The 27,578-nt window shown below is 35.5% G+C and overlaps 1 protein-coding gene across 6 annotated transcripts in view; it reads left to right on the forward strand.

Annotated features, from left to right (window-relative positions):
• The window catches only part of LOC308560191 (protein argonaute-3), an 87,601-nt gene that overhangs the window by 41,097 nt on the left and 18,926 nt on the right, over window positions 1-27,578 (forward strand). For 5 of the 6 annotated variants that reach the window (XM_081143939.1, XM_081143938.1, XM_081143940.1 and 2 more), the window contains 10 exons: window positions 7,762-7,896; window positions 11,763-11,850; window positions 11,976-12,123; window positions 12,528-12,647; window positions 15,264-15,386; window positions 15,692-15,825; window positions 19,564-19,748; window positions 21,771-21,930; window positions 23,968-24,058; window positions 27,351-27,545. In XM_081143939.1, the coding sequence (XP_081000065.1) occupies window positions 7,762-7,896; window positions 11,763-11,850; window positions 11,976-12,123; window positions 12,528-12,647; window positions 15,264-15,386; window positions 15,692-15,825; window positions 19,564-19,748; window positions 21,771-21,930; window positions 23,968-24,058; window positions 27,351-27,545 (1,379 nt within the window). Of the gene's footprint in view, window positions 1-1,131; window positions 1,457-7,761; window positions 7,897-11,762; window positions 11,851-11,975; window positions 12,124-12,527; window positions 12,648-15,263; window positions 15,387-15,691; window positions 15,826-19,563; window positions 19,749-21,770; window positions 21,931-23,967; window positions 24,059-27,350; window positions 27,546-27,578 lie in introns of all 6 variants that reach the window. The other variant, XM_081143941.1, reaches the window with a different exon arrangement.

The raw sequence follows: 27,578 nt of genomic DNA on the forward strand, positions 1-27,578 counted from the left end.
CTTCAGAGGTACCTAGTATTGCCACATCTTGTGCTTTTTGAGAATTCTATAGTGTAAATGCAACTGTTTCTTATTCCCAACAGCTGGTTTGGAATTTCGTTTTCTTGGATCTACTATGTCAGTTACAACTTGTCAACTTGTTTTCATCTTCTAAAATGTTGATGCACTGTTTTCTGATCTCCCCTTCTTCTAGGTTTATGTCTTTTTGTGTGTTTGTTTTTAATTCCTTACTGTAGTTATAGTGGAGTTTGAAATGAGCTCCTTGTGGCTAATCTTTCATCTTAACCCAGGGTCTGTTCATAAAAGGCAGAGGCTTTTTCTGGTTCCTTTTTAAATTCCAACCTATAAAGGAATCCCTGTCTGGTAGGTACTTAATCAATGTTTAAATGGATGATTAAATCTTGTTTGACATCTGTAAAACTCAATTGGTAACAAGTTTGTACTGGAGGCCTGTTTAGTGTCATGACTCTGAATCTGGCTTTCTCTGAAGCATATAATCCAAGACAGCAAGGCAGAAGCTGTAATGACATTGATGCCTGGCAGTGAGAGTTACATTCTGGCATTTTCTTAATATCCTGTTAGTTACACAGATAAGATATATTCAGTGTAGAAGAGACTTACAAAAAGGTGCAAATTCCACAAGGCAAGACTTAATTATTAAGGGACCATTTTGGAGGTTGGCTACCACACAAAGTTTTTGTCTTAAGCTAGAAAAAGAACACATTAAACTCAAAGTAGAAGGTAAGGAATAATAAAGATCAGAGCAAAATTTAAATAGAAAAACAGTACAGAAAATAAATGAAGCTAAAAGCTTGTTCTTTTAAAAGTATTTATAAAATTAATAAATTCCTAGCAATACTAATGAAGAAAAATCAGAATGAAAGGGGGGTGTCACTAAAGATCCTTCAAAATTGAAAGGTATAAATGTGAACAACTTTATACCAATTAATTTAATAACTTAAACACAACTTTATAAAAATTCACTCAGAGAAATCTGAATAGCGTTGTATCTATTAAAGAAATTGAATTCATAATTCTTTCTAACAAAATTCCAGTCCCAAGTTATTTCACCGATGAATTTTATATAACACTTAAGAAAAAATAATACCAGTCTTTCACAAATTCTTTCAGAAAACAGAAGAGGAGGAAAGGCTTTTCAACTCAATTTTATAAGGCTAGTATACCTCTGATACTGACACTTGAGAAAAAATATTCTCTCAACGGAAGAATCATTTGACACATTTTAACTTTCTCATGATAAAAATTTACAGCAAACTAGCAATAGAAGAAAACTTCCTCAACCTGATCAAAGCATCTACAAAAATATACAGGAATCATCATAGTGAATGGTGAAAAAATTTAATGCTTTTGCCTGAAGCTCAAGAACAAGGCAAGGATACTTGCTCTCGCTACTTCTATTCAGTATTTTGCTGGAGATCCAGACCAGTGCAGTGAGGTAGGAAAAATAAAGGTATAATATTGTGAAGAAAGAAATATTTCTTTTTACAGAAGATGTAATTGTCTACATATAAAATCCTAAAGAATCTAAAAAAATAAACATAAAACCCTATTAGAATTAACAGATGAAGTTAGCACGGTCACAGGTACTATTTGCATAAACAAAAATTAACACTAGCATTGTAACAAATAATACCAGCATTCAAAAATTGGGAAAGTGGGGAAAAAAGTATATACTTTATTTCTCAATTTTATTTATCTGAAATCTAGCACCTGCCCATTAACTTTAATTGTAAGAATGTACTACACATTTATCCATTCAATTGGTGAATATTTAGGTTGTTTCCATTCTCTTTACTATTAAATACAATGCTATAATAAGCATTCTTACTCATATCTCCTTTTGCAGATACGGAATTTTTCTTAAGTACAAATTCCAATATAGTGGAATTGCTGAGTTGGAAATTATGTACATCTTCAGATTTACCATATATTACCATTTGTTCTCTTGACTGATTGTATCAGTTTAAATTCCTATAATCTTTATGAGAGCTTCCATTCTCCCGTTGGCTTGTCAGTTTGTGTTACCAGTCTTGAAATTTTTTGCCCATCTTGATTGGTGTAAAATGATAGCTCAATATTGTTTTTATATACATTACCTTAATTACGAATAAGAAAAATAGTGAAAATTTATGTTTTTGACACTTAGCTTTTCTATTAAATGCCTGCCACTTTTATTGTTTTACCTTAATTTATAGGGACTTACATACTAATCGTTTGTTATGTTTGTTAAACATACGCTCTACCAATCTATAGCCTGACTGTTGTATTTAGCTTTGTTTATGGTATTTTTTTTTCTTACAGTTTTGATGGTTTGTAGTTTTGTATCTTGCTTAGAAAATTCTTACCTCCAAGATCAACATATTCTATATTTTACTCTAAACTTTGTTTTTCTTTTAATATTTAGTTGTGTGAATAGGGATTTGCTTTTGTATAGTATGAGGTAGGTTTTCAAGTCAATTCTGCTGGTCTGTGTGTCTGTCCCCACAGCCTCTTGACTTGAATAGGATTACTAAAATCATGAGGAATGGTAGGACTGACCTTATTCTTGAAACATTGCCTTGGCTAGCCCTGGCCAGTTTTACTTGGTGGTTAAAGCGTCGGCTCTTGGACTGAAGGTTACCTCAGTTGCATGTACCTCAGTTGCAGGTAAGGTCCCCAGCTCTGTCCGGGGCTTCTTTGGGATGTGTCTCTCTCACGTCAGTGTTTCTCTCTCTCTCCCCCCCTCCTCCCTTCCTTCCACTCTCTAAAAAAAATCAAAAAAATATCCTCCGGTGAGGATTTAAAAAAATATATATTGTCTTGGCTATTCATGTTTTATTGCTTTTTTGTGTTAATTTTCATATCAGTTTCTTAAATTCCAGAGGTTGTGGGGATTATCCTGTTGGTATTTTTTTAATATGTTTTTATTTTTTTAAATCCTCACTCGATATTTTTTCCATTGCTTTTCAGAGAGAGTGGAAGGGCCGGGGAGAGAGAGAGAAACATCAGTGTGAGAGAGATTGGTTGCCTCCTGCAGGCACCCTGACCAGTGCTGAGCCTGCAACTGAGGTACATGCCCTTGGCCGGAATCGAACCTGGTCTTCTTCAGTCTGAGGGCCAATGCTCTAACCACTGAGCAAAACTGGCTAGGGCTTAAGTATGTTTTTATCGATTTTAGAGAGAGGAAGGGAGAGGGGGAGAGAGAAACATCAATGATGAAAGTCATTGATGAGCTGCCTCCTGCACACCCCCCATCAGAGTACAGGAGGCAGCTGATAAGCCCTGAACAGGAATTGAACTGTGACCTCCTGGTTCATGGGTGGACGCTCAACCACTGAGCCACAACAGGCTCCTGTTGCTATTTCAGTTGAAATTGCTTTGAATTTGCAGCTTAATTTGGGCATAATTTTCATGAAATGGCTATATTACTCCATGTATTTAAATCTTCTGAAACATCTTTTAATAGTAAAGATACGTATTACTTCTATACGTGTTACGTCTTTTGTTTGGATTTCATTCCAGGTACCTTACATTTTTTGTTGTGATTTTAAGTATTTTTTTATTACATTTTAAGTTGGTTGGTAATATATAAGAATATAATTTACTTTCATATGTTGATCTTAAATCTAGCAACCTTGCTGGACTCTCTTATTAATTCTGTAATTTATAGATTACTGGGTTTTCTGTGTAGACAGTCATATTGTAGAGAATAATAATTTTGTTTCTCCCTTTCCATTCTCTTTACATTTGTTTGTTTGTTTATTTTTTAATCCTCATCTGAGGATATTATTTCCATTGCTTTTCAGAGAGAGTGGAAGGGAGGGAGGGAGACAGGGAGGGAGAAACATCGATGTGAGAGAGGCACATCAGCTGGTTGCCTCCTACATGCACCCTGACCAGGGCCCAGGATCAAGCCTGCAACCGAGTACGTTCCCTTGGCTGGAATCGAACCCAGGACCCCTCAGTCTGCGGGCTCACCCTCTAACCACTAAGCAAACCAGCTAGGGTCCTTTTATTTATTTATTTATTTTTAATTTAACTTGAATTACTGTGCTAGCTAGAGCTTCCTATTAACTGAAGTTGAACTTGCTGTAGATTTTTGGTAGATAGCTTTTTTAAGTTTATTTTTATTGTTGACTCTATTACAGATGTCCCCCATTTTCCCCCCTTTACCCCTCTCCATCTGGCTCCCACCCCACTCCAGCCCTTCACTACACTATTATCTGTGTCCATGGGCTCTGTGGATATACATATAAATTCTTAGGTTAATCTCTTCCCGTCCTCTCCTCCCCCTTCTCTTTGAGATCTGTCTGTCTGATCCATGCATCCATGTCTCTGGACCTATTTTGTTCATCAGTTTATTTTGTTCGTTAGATCCCACATATAAGTGAGATCATGTGATATTTGTCTTTCTCTTACTGGCTTTTTTCACTTAGCATAATAATCTCCAGGTCCATCCATGCTGTTGCAAAGGGTAAGAGATCCTTCTTTTTTTATAACTGCATAGTATTCCATGGGATAATGTACACAGCTTTTTTATCCACTCATCTACTGATAGGCATTTGGGTTGTTTCCAGATCTTAGCTATTGTAAATAATGCTGCTATGAACAAAGGGGTGTATATCTTCTTTCTGATTGGTGTTTTGGGATTCTTAGTGGTAGATAACTTTTATCAAATTAAGAAAGTTCCCTTCTAATCCTGGTACAGTGATCATATTACCTATGGTGCTGAGTTTTATCTGATGGTTTTTTGGGGGCTGTCATCTATGGGAATGATTGTATGGTTATTTCCTTTAACCCATTAATGTGCTATATTTTGTTAATAGATTTTTTTTAATGTTTAACATAAATATTTTGAAAGGGGAAGGAATAAAAAGCATATATATGTAGGTTAATAAAATGTTAAGGATTTAACCAAGGGATGGAGAAACAGATTTTTGCTCATTGAAATTTATACCTAATTCATATTTATTCAGTCCATCTTTTGTAAGAGGTTTCTGTTTCCAAATTTTGAAATATTTATTGATAACAACTGTCTTTGAAGTTAATCAGTTCATGAAGCAATAGTTTTTTCCCATACACATTCACACTTAATTACTGTTCTAGATAAGATATTTCGTAATTTCTCCAGTGTCAGTCTGACCACCTAATTTGTCGTAACAAGATGCATGTTCTAGTACAGATTTTCTAACTCACCATATCGCCCTAGACAGGTCATTTTAGATCTTTGTCTTCACCCACATCTAACAGGGATAAAAATCCTTTTTAAACCTTTATAGGCAGGTAGGCATAGGATTTATGTGAAAACATTTTGGTAAAGTTGCTAAACAAGGCAATTATGTAATGTTATATCATACTATTTTCTAATATTTGATTAGCCTTTTATAATTTAACCAAAAGAAAGATTGCATACTTTCAAACTACAAAATTCAGTAGTTATACAAGGTGAATTAAAGTAATAAAGCTGGTCATAATAGTAACTCCAAACATCCATGCTCACTTAATTACATTAAGAAATATTAATTATAAAAATGGGTAAAATTTTGTGTAAATATTCCTATTTATTCTGGCAGCAGGCATGGCTCAAGGTACTTGAACAGTCATTTTGTCCGTAGACTTTGTCAGATTTGGCAGCCCAACCAGGATCTGTTAGCCCCTAGCCAGATCAAGTGTGTCATTCTCCTCCTCAGCAATTGCTTCTAATTTCTTATATATGTGCTTTTCAGAGATGAGGTGACAGGTAGAGCAAGCCAGAGTTCACTCACATGCACCAAAACCATCAATATCTAGATTATTTTCAACCGCAGCATCTAGCACAGTCACCGACTTTTCTTTGGTTCGTCTTTTCACTGTCTTCAGTTTAAAAAGTGAATTGTCCTTTTATCTTCTGAGCTGCTCCACACCTCTGCAACATGTTCAGCGTCCAAATGCCACCACTTAGGCCTGGCTCGGTGCTTCTACCGGGCCCCCTACTTCCTGGGAGGCCACTGTGTTGAGTCCAGAGTGGACTCTGGGGAGGAGGCGTACAGAAGCCAAGCATCCCCTGAGTTGGCCTTATGGCAGATGATTGGGTAACTACCGGATGGAATGCAGGGCTATAAGAGCCTTCCCCCCCACACACTAAATTTCATTGTCACGTCAGATGCCCACATTCTTCTAGAGAAGATGGTAAACGGTAAAATGATTAGAAGCATAGTGGAAAAAATGGGGGGAAAGTGTACATTTTATCTCTGTAAGTGCATATTAAAAGAACACTATGTCCATACGTACATACCTACCAACAATGATTGCTTGGAGACTGGAGGAAGTCTTCACTCTGTATGTATTATTTGAATTTATAACAAAGGAAAACATAATATGTGCTCACTATTAAAAAATGAAGATTTAAAGATAAAAAGGAGAAAATAAAAAACATCCATAGTAGCCTCACCACCCACACATATCCTAAGATAGCTGTTGTTAAAGCCTTAATATTCTTCCACAGGTGAGTGACATTTTGTGGAGGGCATATAATGCTAAACCAAAGAGGGAGAACCACATAAAAAGTTTACACTTAGCTTAACAGACAGTGGGCATGGTTTTTTTTTAAGTGGAAAAATAATATAGCATGTAGCTTACTGTCTGTTTTGGTTTTACTTTTCATTGTATCTCTAGTGTATAGCACATAATAGCAGTCAGTAAGTATGCATTTAAGAAATGTGTGAAGGTGATCTACTAACTATTGGTGAAACTCTTCCAGTTCTAAAACCCAAGATTAAGAAATACTGATTGACTGTTAGAAAACTACAACTGCAGCTAGATAACATTGGATAGATACCCCTTACTATTGTTACTACCTATAGCTTGCATTAGCACTAATAACATTTAACACTGCTGTCTACTCAGATCTGTACAAGACAGGGAAAACTCTCACTAGAATAGATAAACAGTGTGGAGTGGCATAGAAAGCTTTGTTTAAGAAATAATATGGGCCCGGCCAGCGTGGCTCAGTGGTGGGGCATCAACCCATCAACCAGGAGATCATGGTCAGGGCACATGCCCAGATTGCTGGCTCAATCCCCAGTGGGGGACGGGCAGGAGGCAGCCAGCCTATCCATGACTCTCTCATCACTGACGTTTCTCCCTCTCCCCTCCTCTCTTTCTGAAATCAATTAAGAAAAAGAGAGAGAAGCTAAGGAAAAAAAACCAAAAACATAACCTCATTTGCTAAGGGTCTTGGGCCTTCTTTGTCCCTTTACAGGCCTTGTCTCATACCCAGAACACTTCTCTGTACATGTAGTAGAGAATGGAATGATTCAAGTACGATGGGGAAAGAGAGAGATTATAAAACTAGTGTTTATGCCCGGCCCGGCGTGGCTCAGCGGCTGAGCGTCGACCTAGGATCCAGGCGATCAGGGTTCGATTCCCGGTCAGGGCACATGCCCGGGTTGCGGGCTGCAGCTGATCAATGACTCTCTCTCATCATTGATGTTTCTATCTCTCTCTCTCCCTCTCCTTTCCTCTCTCTGAAATCAATAAAGATATATTTAAATAAATAAATAAATAAATAAATAAAACTAGTGTTTAGCTTTTCTGTTCTTGCGCTTGTCTTTCAGTCAAACAGAGGTCAAACTGAAACTGCTTAATTTCGGAAATATTTTTATAAGTATGTGTAAAGGATAATGTTAACTCTATAACTAGTTCATTATCATGGAGCCTGAGATTATTTCTGAATTTTTTTAAGGGAACATTAATTTGTACTATTTGTGTTTTTCTTCTTAGTTTCTGCCACTGCCTTCTACAAAGCACAACCTGTAATTCAGTTCATGTGTGAAGTTCTTGACATTCATAATATTGATGAGCAACCAAGACCTCTGACTGATTCTCATCGGGTAAAATTCACCAAAGAGATAAAAGGTGAATTAATTAGCATTTGAAACAACTTAACTATAAAATTCATGAGTATGACAAACTTATTGAAAAAAAATTAATTAAAATTTATTCATGTAACATTACCAGTAAAATAAAGATCAATTATAAAATGTTGCATTAAGTTCATTACCATAACATCTTAGGTAGTGTTTTGATGAAAAAAGTACTGAGTAATGGAATTAATATCAATACCAGCTAATTTTTTGTTATTACTTTCCCTTCCTAGCTGAATGTATAAGAGTATCTCATGGGGAAATGCTTCTATAATACTGCTAAAAGTAGAAAGCTTATTTCAGAAACATTGTTACTTCAGAATTGGAATCATTCTTTGAACAAATTCTAATACGATGACTTCCTTACTTTTCTGAAATGATAGAATATTTTATTCCTTTGAAAATGTATGGATACAGGGCTTGCCTGTTTCATGTGTTCTAGAATTGGAACTTAGTTATTTCATGTCTATTATACAGTTGATCATTGATCTTGCCTCTTTTAGTTAGTAGCTAAAATTTGTACAGTGGTGTTGCATATGTATGTTTTACTAATTTAATTCATCTCTACATGGCCTTCCAAAAAAGGAAAAGAATAAGTTTAGTAGTGTTCTAAAATGTATATTTTATATATATTTAACTTATTCTTTATATGTCTGTACATTCCTATATACATTTTAAAATACATACACAGTTTTATATGCAAACCCACATACACTGACTTTATCAGCAATTTAAGGGATTTTTCAAGAGCAATTTTGATTCAGAGTAGTAGCTGAATGCATCCTGTTTACTCTAGTAATCAATCATTCTTTGCCATTTAGTAACCAGGAAAGAGGTAATCATTGTAATAAAACATTACAAGGAAAATCTTTCCTGCTTTGAAAATAAGCATCCATTTATCTCAAGTAAAGTACCAAAATAAGAAAATGTTACATACTACTGTATTGCAGTCATACCATTATCCTTCCATAGTCTGTATTAACTGCACAGTTAGCTTTGTTGGGAGGTAGTGCATTACCCACCATTAATATGTGATCATCTAAATGCCATGGTTTCCAGTGGAGTTGCTGCTTAGTTACCACCTCTGATATCATGAAGTCACTTAGATTATTTTGCGGTAACTATGCTATCGACTCATATCACCACTTTATCACAGAAAATACAAGATGTACAGAACAAGGATTCAGCTGCTGCCCGAAGAGCATGGACTCGATCTTAACTTCAACTGCTCAGGGGTCTAAAGAAATGACTGAAAAAATGACTAGAAAGCATTATAAAGTTGATGTTATAGTGAAGGTAAAACCAAGTTTATAGGTTAAATATTTGATTTATTAAAACCATTTTTTTTGGTGTGTTGGATGGAGGGTTTGGGGGTGGGGGAGGGCTGGGCAGAGAATTATGTAGTCCATTTTTTTAAATTTCAACTTTTTTCTAACCCCTGGATTTGGGTCTAATCCTTAGGAACCTATGGCCCTAGATTTGAGGTAGAAAAATCTAAGTTGGATCTAATTAACAAACTAATGATTTTTTTCTCCAAAGTCAAGAAGGAGCCTTTTTTTTTTAAGAGGGTTCTTTAAAGTACATCGAGTAATCCTACCACAGTAACTCAAAAAAATCAAAGCTAAGTGTTCTGTGATATATATTTGGGTTTAATTTTTAGCTGGCATGAGGAATTTGATGAAAACTTAAATAATGATACAAAGTATGCTATAATGAAATGCTATAGGATTATTAATAAATTTTTTAATTCAAGTGGAAGACTTGAAACCAAATTGCTAAGTGGTGTAAGATAATAGAAATTTGTTCTAAATTTTCTATTGTGTTTTTCCTCTAAACATAGTATTTTTACATCTTACATCAAATTGTTGGTGTTTCCTTCTTTTAAGGCCTTCCCTTGATAATATTTTATTTTCTAGTCTTCTTAATAACATAGAGGCATAGTAAATGCTTTAATTGATCTGAAATTTTAGTTTGATAAAGGTATTTATTAAAAAAACTATTTCTCACTGATTCAATTAGAATACTCAAGAAAAACCCATACCAATCCAGTACAGCGACACTGTGTTCATTTAACATCTTAATTTTTGCTGATATATCAGAAGAAAATACTACTATGCATGAACTTTATGTTTGGTTCTGTAGTTAGTAATTAGATAAGCAAATAAGTTATAGTATAGCAGGGTTTCTCAACCTTGGCACTGTTGATATTTGGGCTGGATAATTATTATTGTGGAGGGTGGGAGTTAGTGCTTCCCTGTGCATTGTAGGATATTTAGAAGCATCCCTGGATCTAAGTATCCCTAAATCTAGCAACCACTAGATGCCATAGCACCCTCCAGTTGTGATAGTCAAAAATGTCTGTGAAGTACAGCATAGGGAATATAGTTAATAATATTGTAGTAACTATGTATGGTACCAGGTGGGTACTTGAAATATCAGGAGGGGGGTCACTTTGTAAAGTATACAGTTGTCTAAACACTATGCTGCACACCTGAAACTAAAACAAAATAATATTGACTATAAACTGTACTTGAAAAATAAGATTTTTTTTTTTTTTTTAAGTCTCTAAACATTACCAAATGTTTCCTATAGGACAAAATTACCTCTGGTTAAGAACCACTGCATTATAGGAATCACAGATATAAAAGAGAAATAATACAAAAGTAACGATAAAGACTACCAGGGAACTAAAAGTTGTCCTCCATCTACCTACCCATTTTTAGATTTTCCACCTTTGGAGTATAGGCCATAGAAGTAGAGTTGCTTATCTGTAAGCAGTAACCACTGTATTTGTTTAACTCCTCTAGGTAGCTCCAAAACCATTGGCCAATATGGTAGGCACTAGCCACATGTAGCTCTTTAAATTTAAACTAGTTAAAATTAAATTTTCAGTTTCTCAGTCACACTAGCTACATTTTATGTACTCAGTAATACATATTGCTATTGATTACTGTATTAGCACAGATATAGAATATTCTATCATCTCAGAAAACTATTGGACAGTGCTACTTAAGAAAATTCATCCTTAAGAATTTCAGCCAATAATTTAAAAGTCCATTGCTTCACTTTATAAAGCAGGCCTGGGATTCTCAAACCTCTAGGGTCCACAGATGGGCTACAAGAATCCAGGAACATATAAAATCATATGTTCAATTATGTGAATTTTCCTGAGTTTATGGCTTTCATCAGATTCTGAAAGGAATCAGTGATTCCATAAGAAAGTAGGGATCACCTGATCTAGGAATTATTTTGGGGCATTTGATTTCTAATAGTAGTAAAAGCTGTGTCACTATATTGTACTTCAACAAAATTGTCGCTCCACTTATGTAAAAGGGGCCAGGATTTTTTTTTTTCCTACCTGCTTTAAAAGCTCTGAAGGACTTCCTTCTTGAGCTTTATGAAATTCTGATCTTCACTCAGTATGTGATGACTGGGCTGTTCAAATACCACATACTTTGAAGGTTATAGAATATTTTGAGAATTATTGCAACTCTTCTTTATTTATGCTGGGAGTAAGTTCTCCTTCCCTCTCCAAGCATAAATACCAGAATTTGTTATAAACAAGGTTTTTTATGAATAGAGAACTTTATCCCTTATCTACAGGTTTTGCAAATTTTATCATAATATTTTTAAATGTGTAGAGCTTGACATGATAGAGAAAATGTTTGGAGTTAGGTCTATTTGTGATTGTAACCATAATATGCAGTGTTATATATAAAATCCTTTGTTAATATCACATTGCCTATATCACAGATCTTCTGTTTAGAATTTGAGTTTTTATAGTAATGAACAGGCTTGATAGCTGTAAATATTTTACATTTGATAGTTCTGTAACCTTGTTTTTCTTGTTGGGAACAGGTCTGAAGGTTGAAGTGACTCATTGTGGAACAATGAGACGGAAATACCGTGTTTGTAATGTAACAAGAAGGCCTGCCAGTCATCAAACGTAAGAAAAGCTGGTGTTTGTCAGCAGAGATGATGTGAGGCGGCTTGCTCTAGTTAGTGGATTGGGAGTTTTGCTGGCTCATAATGAGATAAGAGTTGTTAATGTGTACTTTTTTTTTTTTCCAGCTTTCCTTTACAGTTAGAAAATGGCCAAACTGTGGAGAGAACAGTAGCACAGTATTTCAGAGAAAAGTATACTCTTCAGCTGAAGTACCCACACCTTCCCTGTCTGCAAGTGGGGCAGGAGCAAAAACATACCTATCTGCCACTAGAAGTAATGTGTTTAGGCTGCTTATTACTATCTGCTTACTCATCATTCTGTTGTGGGCTTTTGTGGCCTATACCTGTATACTCTCACATTTATTTTGGAGATTTGTTTTTAAGTTTTATTCTAAAATTTCAATAATATAATATGGAAAAAATTTATCCACAGTCCTAACACTAAATGTAACCCTGTTAGCAATTTGGTACACTGTTTTTCAGCCTTTGTATTCAAGTGAACATTTTACCTATTTTCATACTGTAAAGCAGTATTGTGTACTACTTTTTTACTTAATATGATATTAAAAAGAAACAGTTTACTGAAGTAGATTTAAAAATATAATTTCATATGTAATTGGCACTGAGAGTTAAATAAAAGATACATACATCAAATACAAAACTTTTTTTTATCTGTAGGTCTGTAATATTGTGGCAGGGCAACGATGTATCAAGAAGCTAACGGACAATCAGACTTCCACTATGATCAAAGCAACAGCAAGATCTGCACCAGATAGACAAGACGAAATTAGCAGATTGGTTAGTACTTAACCCTAGAAATGGAAATGGAAATTTAAAATATATTAGGGTGAGCTACTAGAGAACCATGTCCTTACCAGTTTATACCTTATTACTATTTTATGAACTGTCAGAATTACAAGGGATCATGGAAGTAATCTAGTGGTGTTCTGAGGTAAACCTTAGTGGGTTCTGTGAGAAGGGTTAGTACCTTCTAATTTAATCTCAAACTCTATTTAGATACAGAACACAGTTTCTCAGAACTGATGTTTCAGTTTAATGTTCCCACCTAAAAGAGGGAGAAGGAAGAAAAGTAAAGGTATCATGACTAGCGATAGTGAGAGGTTTAACACTCAGTGTAGGATAGCTTAGCCCCCGGTATCAGACCGGCAACTATAGAATGAATAAAGAAATAATATGGCTCTAACTGTGTAGGGTTTCTAAGCTCTCTCATTGTTCTAAATGGTAAGGAAGGGTTATCAATACCACTTTATAAAACTGACACAATAAGGCAAAATGAAAAATAAAAGGCACATGGATCTTACATTCTTTAATGTCATTTAAATTGCCCAATTGACAAGAAGATAGTCTGGAAATATGAATATTACCTAAAACAAAAACACTTTCAAAAGCAATCTTAAAGATTGTTGAAAAAGGGTTACAGAACTGGCTCATTTTTTTCCTTATAGTTTTATAAGGAGTGGATGAAAGCTGTCACATGATATTTAATTAGGAAAATGCAGGGTGATGCTCGTGGATTTTTCTCTGATCTACTATGACAAGATTTTATTTATTTTATTTGTTTATTTTAAATCCTAACCCGAGGATATTTTTTCCACTGCTTTACAGAGAGTGTGGAAAGGAAGGGGAGGGGGGAGAGAGAGAAAGAGAAACATCCATAAACATTGATGTGAGAGAGACCTATAGATTGGTTACCTCTGCACATTCCAGGAACAGGGCTGGGGATGGAGCCTGCAACCGAGGCACGTGCCCTTGGCTGGAATTGAACCCAGGACCATTCAGTCTGTAAGCCAACACTCTCAACCACTGAGCAAAACCGGCTAGGGCTTATTTATTTATTTTTAAATCTTGGGGAATCGTCTCCTTTAAAATTTTTTTATATGTTTTTATTAATTTTAGAGAGAAAGAGAGGGAGAGGGAGAAATCGAAACATCAATGTGAGAGGGAAACATTGATCAGCTGCCTCCTGCACGCCCCCTACTGGGGATCGAGCCAGCAACCTCTTGGTGCATGGGACGGTGCTCAGCCAACAGAGCCACACTGGCTGGGCTACTATGACAGGATTTTAAAGCCTTTAAGAAACTAGAACCTCTCACTATCTCTATAAAACCTCAGTAACTACCAGCTTATTTATTACAGCTTTTCTGTTCAGGGAGACAGTATTGCACAGTAGTTAAAAATTACTGGCTTTGGAATAACAGCTCTGGTTTCAAACTCTAGCTTCTCCACTTACTGTTATTGTATTATTATAATTATAGCATCTGAAAGGTTAGTGCAGTGATTGAGAGTAGGAAATCTTGTATCAGAACATACATGGTTTCAGATTCTGTGTCACTTGATTGTGTGGTATTAGGCCAGTCATTTCACTTTACTAAGCGTTAGTTTTAGCCTCTGTAAAATAAAGATTATTAAAGACCTACTTTTGTAGTTATAAGACTAGTGTGAAAATTATAAAACATTTGGCACCTAGCACATCATGTAGCAAGTCTTGATAAATAGAAATTGTTGTCATTCTTTATAATCTTACTATGGAGGTACACTAAGACACACCAGAAATGAATGGCATTTAAGCTTGAAGAAAAGGTGCATCAGTGCCTAATTAAGAAAACACTGTGGGGAGATTCTTTTTACATTTTAGATTATATCGTATTTTTAATGGATTGTTACACAAATACTGGAGCATTGCCTTCTGTTAGTAACTTTGACCTTTACCCTGAAACCAAGTAAATATGTTTTGAAATGCAATTACTATATAGCATGCTATAAACGTGAATTACACTCTGAGATCCAAGTCTACACTGAATTACAACAGACTGTATGTATGGATATGTTATGTAAAAATTATAATCTGTATTTCATACTGGCTTTATCATCTGTCTCAAGTGTATCCCATTAAGTAAATTTTAGAACATGGCACTTTTTATCTGAAAATATTGAACTAAATGTTATATAAATTGTAAATTACCAATTTTACTATTAAACTACGTAATTTTAATAGTATATATCTGGATCCTCTAATTAGAGGTTCTTAACCTTTTTTAGGTTAAGTATTTCTTTCTCTTGCAGTCTCTAGACCACACTCCCAAAATATGTTAGGTTTAATCATATAAAATTACCATTTTCATGGGACGTAAATAGTTGAAATTTCTTGTTATTCAACTTAATACATTTAAATTTTCTACAAATTGCCAGGAGGTTCACAGACTTCCTGCGATTCATTCATGATCTGTGGTCCCTGGGTTAAGAGTCTCTGCTCTGTAGCTTAGGGTACCATTAACTAGACTTAACTGTAAAACATCGTTGACACAGTGAAGGAAAAAAACCAGAGAATTCTAATAAGTAAAGCAGGAGATTTGGCGGCATTTTTAAAGTAACTACTAACTTTCTGTTGTTTAGGTAAGAAGTGCAAATTATGAAACAGATCCATTTGTTCAGGAGTTCCAATTTAAAGTTCGGGATGAAATGGCCCATGTAACCGGACGTGTACTTCCAGCACCTATGCTCCAGTATGGAGGACGGGTAAAACCTCTTGATAGTTTTTTAATTATAAATATACAGTTTGTATATATGGAGAAAAGGGCATTCCTAGCTAAGACTGGAATTTAGAAAATGTTTTATTGTTTGAACAATATTTTTTTGTTTCAAGGTGTCTTTGCTTGAGTTTATAATAAAAATATAAATAATATTGATTTAGAATAACCTATTTCATGTAGAATATCATATACACACACACACACACACACACATCTATATCAGATTGTTGAAATAAACTCTGTTAAGTGTTTGTTCTTTTTACCATATTTGTCTTTCTCCTTTTTCTATAGAATCGGACAGTAGCCACACCAAGCCATGGAGTATGGGACATGCGAGGGAAACAGTTCCACACAGGAGTTGAAATCAAAATGTGGGCTATAGCTTGTTTTGCCACACAGAGGCAGTGTAGAGAAGAAATACTCAAGTAAGTCTTGTCATTAGTTTGGCTTTGGAACCTTTTTGTGTTTAAATTTTGCATTTCAGTTTTAAATTTTTCAGCTAATGTTCTAACCAATGTTGTCTCGATATAAAGTGTACTTAATCACTGAGCCTTTAGAAATGTTTCTTCTCAGTATTTTTATGAAGATCCCTGAGTTTGGTGGTCATAGTAGAATTGCTGAGTCACTCTCCTAGGCATTCTAGTAGCCTAGCTTAGGTGGTATGACAGGTGCATCAGTGACTTCTGGTGGCAAATAGGTTTAAATCCCACTTTGCCCCTTCCTAGCTTTATTACCATGGATAATTTTTTAATCTCATACTCCAGTTTCGCCTTTTTAGAATAGAGATCATAGTGCCTATCTGCTGGGTGAGGATTAAATAAGATTCTTATTTCTCATTTGAGTTCCTTGAAAGAGTGGTTTAACTCCTCATTTCCACTTCCTTACCTTACAAAGTTTTGCTCCATCTCCATCATTTTACCTCTTCCCCAGATTTCTCCCCTCAACATGGAAGTGCTCAACAATCTTCTGTTTAAATTTGAAACAAACAAAAAAATCTTCAGTTTTCAATTTACCCAACTTATTCTCTCAGGCTTCCAAGGCTTCCATTCTCTCTCCTTCCTTGAAATCTTAGTGCTCTGCTGAAACTAGTTTCTGAAAGATCTCCAGTATCTTTGTGCTTATCAAATCTAATGGTCTCTTCTCAGCCATTATTTTTCTCAAAATTTGTGCAGCATTAAATACAATTGATTATCTTTTGACACTCTCTCCATTCTTGCCTTCCTGGTTCCTTTTTATCATGTTGGCTTCTTCTCTTCTCCTGTCTTCTCCTTTGGGACTCTCAGGTCTTTGGACCTTTGGCAGTCTCAGGGGCTTCTGCTGTCACTTGTTTTTTTTTTAATATGTTTTTATTGATTTCAGAGAGAGGAAGGGAGAGGGAAAGAGATAGAAACATAGAAGAGAGAAACATCAACATCGATTGGCTGCCTTCCACACGCCCCCTACTGGGGATCTAGCCCAGAACCGGGGCATGTGCCCTGACTGGGAATCGAACCGGTGACCTCTCAGTGCATCGGTTGATGCTCAACCACTGGGCCACATCAGCCAGGCATCCCCTGTCACTCTTTTTTGAGGAGCTATGTTGTCGTGAATGAGTACTGACTCCTCTAGTGACTACCTCCACTCCAAAACTTTTAGGCTTCTCTTTGACAAAGAATAACATTAAAAATCAGTATGATGCCCGTCCATGTGGCTCACTTGGTTAAGCATCATCCCATGCACCAAGAGATTGCCAGTTCAATTCCCAGTCAGGGCACATGCCAGGGCTGTAGGGCCTATCCCAAGTAGGAGGCGTGCAGGAGGCAACTGATCAATGTTTCTCTCTCATTGATGTTTCTATCTCTCTCTTCTTCTCTCTCTAAAAATCAATAAAAACTTTTTTTTAAAAATCACTATGACATATAAAATCATTCACCTGCCTCTTAAGTCATTTCATTTTCACATATTTTGGATAGAAAACTGAAGCACTCTATTCCCTATATCTCCCTGGCATTTTTTTCATTTCCACTTATGCCACTCTTTAATATCTCTACTCATCTAAATACTATTTAATCTGCCCTGGCTGGGTGGCTCAGTTGGTTGAAGCATTGTCCCTTATACCAGAAGGTTTCGGGTTTGATTCCTGGTCAATGCACATACTTAGGCTGCAGGTTCAATCTCCCCCCACTTCCTCTTTCTAAAGTCACTTTTTTTAAAAAACATATCCTTGAGTGAGGATAAAAAAAGAAAAAATAAATAAATACTACTCAATCTTTTGTGCTTTGTGATGCTGGAAGTAATCGATCTTAACTCTAAACACACTAATTTATTAATATCCTCTCTATTTGTACTTGTCACTTTCTATGTAAAACATAATTGTATTGAAATTATTTGTTTAAATTTATCTCCCTTCTAGTACCTAATTTTTTTAAGAAAATAATTATCGTCTAATTTAAATCTCCACTAATAAATCCTATAAAGTGTGCCCATAACAAATAGTTCTTGAGTGATTTAGAGTCCAATTTACCCAGGTCAATTCAGAATTTACTTTGTTTCCTTATGTGAGAAATAAAAAATTTTCCTATTTAATTCTGTTCACTACTTTTTATTAGCTCCAAACATCTAAATGTATGTTTTAATACTCACTATTTTTTCTCTACAGTTTTTATCCCCTTGCTTTCAAATAAAATGTCCTAAGGACAGTTTAGCTACAATGCTACGATTATCTTACTTGACCTCCAGAGATCAAAGTAAAATCCTCCAGTTGTTTTTCAAGCTTAGAGTTATTATTTTCATTTTACATATGTTATTCATGGCTTGATAGAAGTCTCATAATCATTGGGTGTATGGCCCTTGTTCAGGCTGACTGAAAATATTCACCTTTACACTTCCTTGAATTAATAAGAAAAAGAAGAAGGGAATTCCTACAAATTTTATCTCTGTCCTAAGGGAATCAGCATGTTTTTTATCAAAGATAACTCAGATCCTTGACTTAGGGCCTTTTTTGTTTTAAAAACAAGAAAAGTTATTGTTAAACCTCAGCATCATTATTCATTTATTCTAAGAATGGAGAATTTTGTTTAGATATGAAATTACTAGTTTTTGTTTTTTTCAGTGTGAATAAAAATCCATGAAAGTGCTGCCTGCCTCATTTGTTTGTTTGTTTCTTTTTTTAATTTATCTTTATCGTTGAAAGTATTACAGATGTTCCCTTTTTATCCCCATTGATGCCAGGTGGAGGAGATCTGCTTAATTTGTTCTTAAATGTTGGTTTTATTTCTTTTTAATCTTTTCTGAAAAGGTTAATATTGTGGAAGAAAATTCTTTAGTAGGTCAGAGTTCTGACTCTGCCATTTATCTAACCATTTGACCTTGACCAAATACTTAATGTCTCTGACACTGTTTCCTGATCTACAAAATGGAAATAGCTTGGCCTGTGTGGCTCAGCGGTTAAGCATCAACCTATGATCCAGGAGATCCCAGTTCAATTCCCAGTCAAGGCACAAGCCGGGGTTTCGGGCTCAATCCCCAGTAGGGGGTGTGCGGGAGGCAGCCAATCAATGACTCATCATTGATGTTTTGTCTCTCTTTCTTTCCCCCTGTCCCTTCCTCTCTCTGAAATTAATATATATATATATTTTAATAATAATAATAAATAAATAAAATGAGAACAATACCTGACCTACCACTTTCCTATGAATCTTGTTCAAATTAGAAAATGTACAGTAACTTAAATTTATCAAGGTCTTACTATGTCTTGGGCAAAATGCTAAGTGCTTTTCGTGTATTATCTCATTTAATCTGCACACCAACCTTGTCCTGGAAGTAATAATTTTACCAATGAAAGAAACTGAAAAAATCTGCCTAAAATTTCATAGCTAGTAAGTAACAGAACTAGGATTAGAACTTCTCATGCTGACTCTAAAGCTGAGCTCTTAACCGGCACACTCTATTACTAATTCCCTTTGTAAACTACAAAATGCCACACAACTGTATAGTAGTGTTAGTTTGCAAAAATAGATTACTGACCCATGTTGTCCTAAACGTCAGTAGTCTGGTGATCTCTTCCTTTATGGAGCACACTAATCTTTGCTTCATTCTCCATTCCCTTCCCAAACTTTCTATTACTACTTTGTAGGTGTTAATGATTAGGCAGATGTTTTATTTTTAGTGATTGCTCCTTCTAGGGGTTTCACGGACCAGCTGCGTAAGATTTCTAAAGATGCAGGAATGCCCATCCAGGGCCAGCCTTGCTTCTGCAAATATGCACAGGGGGCAGACAGCGTGGAGCCCATGTTCCGGCATCTGAAGAACACCTATTCTGGGCTTCAGCTCATCATCGTCATCCTGCCAGGGAAGACGCCAGTGTATGGTAAGGATATCTTAAGATTGCTTTTTTCCCTCAAGCAGATGATATTCCTTTAAGAGTGATGCCAAAACATATCCTAAAACTTTCAAAAATTAAAGCATTTTATAACTTACAGTATTTAAAACTATGTATTGTTACTTTAAAAAGACAAATCAGTAGAGCAAACTAAATGGTCTACGAAAAGACCCTGTGAAAAGAATTTCGGTAAAGTAGGCATTACAAAACAATGGTTAAGGGAAGAATTGTTATTAAAAATACCATTGAGGCACCCGGCCGATGTGGCTCAGTGGTTGAGTATTGACATATGAACCAGGAGATCCTGGTTCGACTCCCAGTCAAGGCACATGCCAGGGTTGTGGGCTCAATCCACAGTGGGGGGCTTGCACGAGGCAGCCGATCAATGATTCTCTCTCATCATTGATGTTTCTCTCTCTCCCCCTTTCTCTCTCTGAAATCAATAAAAACATAAAAAAGGAAAGGGGGGAAAAAATGCCATTGAGGCCCTGGCCAGTGTGGCTCAATTGGTTGTAGCTTCATCACATTCACCAAATGGTTGCCCGTTCTATCCCAGTTAGAGCGAGTGAGGGAGGCAACCAATCGATGTTTCTCTCTCTCTCTCTCTCTCTCTCTTTCCCTCTCCCTCTCTGTCCTTCTCCCTTACTATCTCTCTAAAATTAATAAGAACATATATTTTAAAAATCTTAGTGGTTGCCCTGAAGTTTACAGCATACATTCATAACTAATCAAATCCATGACTTCCTACCTTTTCAAGATTCATCACACTTTATGCTCTTTTTCCCCCCAGAAACTCTTTGCTTACCCTCGTTCCTCTACTTGTATTGCCTCTCACTTTCCACCCTTCACCAAGCAATTGCACATTCCTGTGAATTTTAGCTCAGACGTCCCTTCCTTAGGGAAGCTTTGCCTGACCTCCTTGACAAGGTCCAATTCTCTCACTTTTATTTTGCTTTCACAGTTGTAATGTTAAATTTGAGTTGTTATTTAATTAATGCCTGTTTCTCTGACTGTACTATAAGCTTTATGAGGATAGGAACAGTGTCCCTGTTGACTCACTATTATATATCCAGAGGTTTGCACAGTACTAGCATGGATTGGGTACACATTAAATATTTGTTGAATGAATGAATAAGTCTTTAAGGAGGGCAATTTGTCAGTATGTTTTAAAATGTTAAATATATATATATACCTTTGGCCCCTCAATTCTACTTGTAGGAATTTATTCTGAGGCTATAGTTACATAACCAAACAAAAATAAATACACAAGGATATTATTCATAGAATTGTTTGAAATAATAAGAACTGGAACAAGCTAAAAATATATCAGTGTATGACTGGTTAGATACCTTATGGCATTTAAAAATGAGGTAACTGCAATCTATATATTGAGATTCAGAACACTATATTAAGTGAAAACAACAAGTTGCAAAGTATAATGTGTAGTATGTTCTCAATTTTTATTTTAAAATGCTTTCCATGTGTTTTATGTATAAGAAATTAAGTACATGGAACTTTTTATGGTAGTTATAATGGCAGAGAAGAGGAAATGAACTGCGCCTTTTCTTATTTATACTGTAGTACCTCTGTATTTTTAAATTAAAGGTTGGAGAATGGGATTGAAAGCTATAAGTATACCAGGATTATAACTGCATTAAAGTCATATAAATGAGAAAATTACTGGAAGAGAGTACAGTAAATTGCTAACAAGGGATTATGTGTGATGTTTTTCTCGTTTTGGTCTTTCAGTTACTGTGCTTATAGTTTTTCCATGATGATAAAAATAAACTTTCTTATACAAAGAAGAAAACAGTTGGAAAAATTATCAGTAAATACTTAAGCTGATCTTCAAAGCAGTATACATTAAGTTTTAACAGCATTGTTTTAGTATTGGTGTAATTTTTGGTACCCTGCAATACAATAATGTATTTCAAGCAGAGAAACACGGTAACTTAATTATCAGTAAAGCTCAACCTTTTTCTAACTAGAGGTATCTGCATTTGTTCATAGCGGAGGTGAAACGTGTAGGAGATACACTTTTGGGTATGGCTACACAGTGTGTTCAAGTCAAGAATGTGATAAAAACATCCCCTCAAACTCTCTCAAACCTGTGCCTAAAGATAAATGTTAAACTTGGAGGGATCAATAATATTCTTGTACCTCATCAAAGGTAAGTTAAGCTAATCGCTTAATAAAATACTTATTTTTTATATCTTAATTTTTCTATATATTGCCATATCTAAGATCCATTTAAGAAACAGCTTTGGCCCTAGCCAGTTTGGTTCAGTGGTTAGAGCATTGGCCAGAGGACTGAAGGGTCATGGGTTTGATTCTGGTCAAGGGCACGTACCTGGGTTGCAGCCTCAATCCCTAGCCCAGGTCGAGGCTCATGGGCGAGGCAACCCATCAATGTGTCTCTCTCACATTGATGTTTCTCTCTGTCTCTCCTCCCTCCATTCCACTCTCTCTAAAAAAATCAGTGGAAAAAATATCCTCAGGTGAGGCTTAACAAAAAAAGAAAGAAAGAAAAAGAAACCGCTTTGATGATTCCTGCTGTGGGTGGTAAATAGACATTTTGACAAAAAGAATTAAAAGAGTTTGGATTGGCAAGTTTAAGAGATTCCATTGTGAAAATCCCCTCCCACCTCTATTTTCATTTAGTATGCAAAATTCCTCTTGCCTACCTAGAAAGTATTAAGAGCTTTATTTCTTACTGGAGAGCCCAGCTTGAAGAATTTTCTCATTATTTAATAGTCATATCTTCAACCCGCTGTCATGAGGCTACTTACCTAGAAAGTGAGGGAAGGATGGAGGTTCTGGGGGATGGGTTGGGGGAACATGTCCATCAATAGATCCATTAATTAAGCCATATCAACCCCTGCTGCAGTCAGTGGGACAATGGATGTTACTGTTGGATCACCATCCTGTCTAAGAGCTCTTACAAAGTATGAGACTTAATGACCTAGAAACAGGTGCTGGGGAAGAGGCTGTTATTTGGAGAATTAAACAGCAGGTTTCCTTTTAATAGTTGAAGCAACTAGGGCTTTAAAAAATTAAATATCTTGCCCAGCCAGCATGGCTCAGTTGGTTGAGCATCATCCCGTACACCAGGAGTTCCCTGGTTCTGTTCCAGGTCAGGGCACGTGCCCATTATGGGCTCAGTCCCCAGTAGGGGGCATGCAGGAGGCAGGCAATTGATGTTTCTCTCTCCCTTCCTCTCTCTGAAACCAACAAAAACATACTAAAAAAAAGTTAAATATCTTGACCAGTACACACACAAATAATCATTACAATAAGGATATGTGTTTGACATAAAAGCTCTTTTTTTCCTGTTTTTCCATGCTGCCTCAGCTTCCTATCCCTATTAAATATGAGATGAGATTCTTAAATGAAATGAATATAGAATTTTATCAACAAGCCCAAGAACTAAGAAATAATCATTTGAATCTTAAAGGATATAGTTTCATGCCCAGCTGGCGTGGCTCAGTGGTTGAGCATCAACCTATGATCCAGGAGATGGAGGTTCGATTCCTGGTGAGGGCACATGCCTGGGTTTCGGGCTCTGTCCCCAGTGGGGGGCATGCAGGAGGCAGCTGATCAGTGACTCTCTCATCATTGATGTTTCAATCCCTCCCTCTCCCCCTTCTTCTCTCAAAACAATAGAAATATTTTTTTTAAAAAGGATATAGTTTCAGAAATAAAATGAACTACTAGCTGCTTCATAACTGTTAACTATATGTTATTCAAATTTATACTTTTGGACATGGGAGGGGGAGTAGTAGACTCTCATAATCCCTTTCAGTGTATAGTTTAATGATTCTTTTTCTCCTTGAGAGATTACATAAGCTTAAAATGTAAGTACATTAAAGAAAGATTAATACAAATTGCTGGATTAATATGAGGAAGCCTAACATTTTATGCTATTACAAAGAACACTGGCAGCCCTCTGCAACCACCATCACCACTATTTAAGGCAGAAAACTGCTCTGAATAAGACATTGGATAGAGCCACTGTGAGCTTTTACTTCAATGGCCAGGGGTTCATGAATTAAGAGAACAAAACTGTCAGTATTTCAGGCCTATAAAGCTGTCTGTATAGGACCACCTCTGCGCTGTGTCACCAACTTGCAGATGTATTACAGTAGTATGAAACAGATAGATAATGAAAAAAATGAATTATCTAACTCTCTTAAAAAATGTGTTTAAGACCTTCTGTGTTCCAGCAACCAGTGATCTTTTTGGGAGCAGATGTCACTCATCCACCAGCTGGTGATGGGAAGAAGCCTTCTATTGCTGCTGTGAGTGTCATTAGGCAGATTTATCTAAAGTTTAGAAGAAGATCAACATTTTGGTTTCAGGTTTTTGAATTTTAATGATATTTTCTTTGAAACCAACTTTTATAAATATATATAAAGTCAACTTTCATATGTTCCTTGGGTTTTTGAAAAGAATGATTCTGCTCTAGTTTGGGGGCTGCAAGTTCCATATATAGCTATTAAATCGAGTTTATTAATTATTGTATTACTCACATCTTTAATTTGTTTCCTACTTTAATTTGTCTATTTGACCTCCTCTACATGATTGTATATTTTCAGTAACTTTCTGTAATTCGAAGAATTTGTGTATGTCTTTCAGTAATGTCTTTGATATAGAAAGATGCATTATATATAAGATTGGTGGATTGTACTTTTTTCAGTATAAAATATCTTCTACCTTTGTCCAGTTTAATACTTTGCACATAAATTCTTTGTTTAATACTGCCACTCCTACTTTTAACATCTGCCTCCTGTAGGTTTGCCCACTTCTGTACCTGTAACCTTTCCGTGTCAGCTCTTTTAAGTGTATTTCTTATAAACTACAGAAAGCCAGACAATATTTTACCCAACTTGAAAATTGTTTGATTTTAACTACTGCCAATGTTTTGAAAATGTCAACATATATTTAGGCATACTTAATAAATTTTAGAAATTAAGCTGTAAGATTTTATATTTTTATTATCCATTTTAATAGTCTTTACATACATTTTTAACAATCTGATAAACCTTACTTATCTTCGAAAATGATAGTAAACATTAAAATTTTTATTGTTTTTTATTGAGCAGGCCAGCATGGCTCAGCGGTTGAGCATTGACCTAGGATCCAGGAGATTTTGGTTCAATTCCTGGTCAGGGCACATGCCCGGGTTTGGGGCTCAATCCCCAGCAGGGGCCGTGCAGGAGGCAGCCTATCAATGACTCTCTCATCATTGATGTTTCTATCTCTCTCTCCCTCCCCCTTCTTCTTTCTGAAATCAATAAAAACATTTTTTTAAAAAAGTTTTTACCCCAACCTGTGTGGCTCAGTGGTTAAGTGTTGACCTATGAACCAGGAGGTCATGGTTCAATTCCCAATCCGGGCACATGACTGGGTTGTGGGCTCGATCCCCAGTAGGGGGGCGTGCAGAAGGCAGCCAATCAGTGACTCTCTCATCATGGACGTTTCCATCTCTCTCCCTCTCTCCCTTCCTCTCTCTCTGAAATCAATAAAAACATATATATTTTTTTAATTTTACATATTATTCAAAAGCTATTTTCATTAGTGAAGATAATTGACTTTTATCTATTAATAAGTTATGTTGCTTTGTATTCTTATAGTTATGCATGAATTGTTTAATTTTAAGTGTCCTAGAGATGGTAGTGAGCCATTTGATATTCATAAAAATGTTCTTATAAAAGATAAAATGATAAGGAGAAAAAAAGAAAGAAATTAAAAAGACTTAGTTGGATTTGCTATTTTGGGGTCATTTTCCAAGAATGTTCAAGCATATTGGAATTCTTTAGGACTTTTTTATAGTCGTCCTTTCCTACTAAGCCTATTTCTACCAAATACCCACTTTTATGATTATCAGAGGCCATCAAAATAGATTTTATTAATTGATTCTTTTTGCTATATGGCTTCTATTCCCAAGAACTTAAAGACTAGTATGAGAAACAAATATAAGTAATAAATGCCACATAGTATAATAGATATTACCTTGATAGTGATGTAAATTAAAATTTACATCACAGAAACCTGGTGTGTTTGGAGAATGTTGAGAAATGCAGGGAATTGAAATGTAGTATAGCAGACTGTGAGGCTTTTGTGAGGCTTTTTGTGCCATCAGAAGGGGTATAGATTTATATTTTAGTAGTGAGATACCATTCAGAGGGAAGATGATTCGGTTTATTTTTTCATATAGAGAATGAAGGAAAAGCAGATACAACCTCATGTACATAAATAGGTAGGCAGGTTCTAGCTCATTTCTGTAAAAACTCGTGATTATTTTCTAGTTTAAGACAAAAGACAAACATAAGAATTTTCCATATTTTGGTTTCAAATGAGTAAGACATTTAAATTACTAACAGGAAGTTAGATATGCTTTTAAATACTGTATGTGTGGATGTATTTATAACTGAGATATAATTATAAGCATAAAATTATGTTTCAGGTGTACAACATAATGATTCAATATTTGTTTATATTGAGAAATGATCACCACAATAAGTCTAGTTAACATCTATCACCATACATAGTTACAAAATTTTTTTTCTTGTGATGAGACTTTTAAGATTTACTCTATTAGTGACTTCCAAATATGTAATACAGTATTATTAACTATAGTCACCATGCTGTACAGTACATCCTCATGACTGACTTATTTTATAACTGAAAATTTGTATGTATCTTTTGACCCCCTTCACTCATTTCACCCACCACCCACTCCCCACCTCTGGCAACCACCAATCTGTTCTCTGCATCTGTGAGCTTGATTATTTTTGTTTTGTTTGTTAAAATCTAAATATAAGTGAAATCATATGGTATTTGTCTTTCTCTGTCTAAAATATTTCACTTAGCATAATGCCCTCAAGATCCATTCATGTTACCACAAATGGATGAATGAAATCTTGCCATTTGCAATAACATAGATGGACCTTGAGGGCATTATACTAAATGAAATAAGGCAGAGAAGGACAAATATCGTATGATTTCACTTATATGTGGAATCTTAAAAAAAAAATTAAAACAGAATAAATGAACAAATAAAAGAAAACAAACTCATGGATTCAAGCCTTCTGATCTAGGACATTGAAGTAAGAAAGGTAAAATTCTTTTAAAGTTTATGAAGCTTAACAGTTCTAAGATGATGCCAGAGTCATCAGTATGGCTTTTGGGGTGATTTGCTAAAGTATAAAAAATATAAAGAGAAATCAAGGATTTTTTCATGGGTCCTCTTTTTTACTTCCTTTCTCTTATTTCTTTTGTCTCCTTTTTCCCCGTTACTAATTATTAGGTCTGCCAACATCTAAAAATTAGAATCTAATTGTTAAATGGAAAGTACGGCCTTCTTATAGGAAAATGATTTTTGACCCTGTACTGAGTCTTTTATTCTGTTCTTCACTGGGAATGATGTTTTTGATTACTCTCCAAATGAACAATGGTATATAGAAGGTTATAGTAAAATACAAATTTAAATGAAATCCATATGCTTTCAATTTTTTTTTATTGCAGTAAGTTCATATTCATGTAGTTTTGATTATCTTATTTCTGTTTTTCTTTACTTTTCCAACATAGGTTGTAGGTAGTATGGATGCCCACCCAAGCAGATACTGTGCTACAGTAAGAGTTCAGAGACCCCGACAGGAGATCATCCAGGACTTGGCATCCATGGTCCGAGAACTTCTCATTCAGTTTTATAAGTCAACTCGGTTCAAACCTACGCGTATCATCTTTTATCGGGATGGTGTTTCAGAGGGACAGTTTAGGCAGGTTGGTGGCCTGGGATCTCATCATACTATGGTT

The sequence above is a fragment of the Miniopterus schreibersii genome (assembly GCF_964146895.1).
Source record: "Miniopterus schreibersii genome assembly, chromosome: 8".
NCBI lineage: Eukaryota > Metazoa > Chordata > Mammalia > Chiroptera > Miniopteridae > Miniopterus > Miniopterus schreibersii.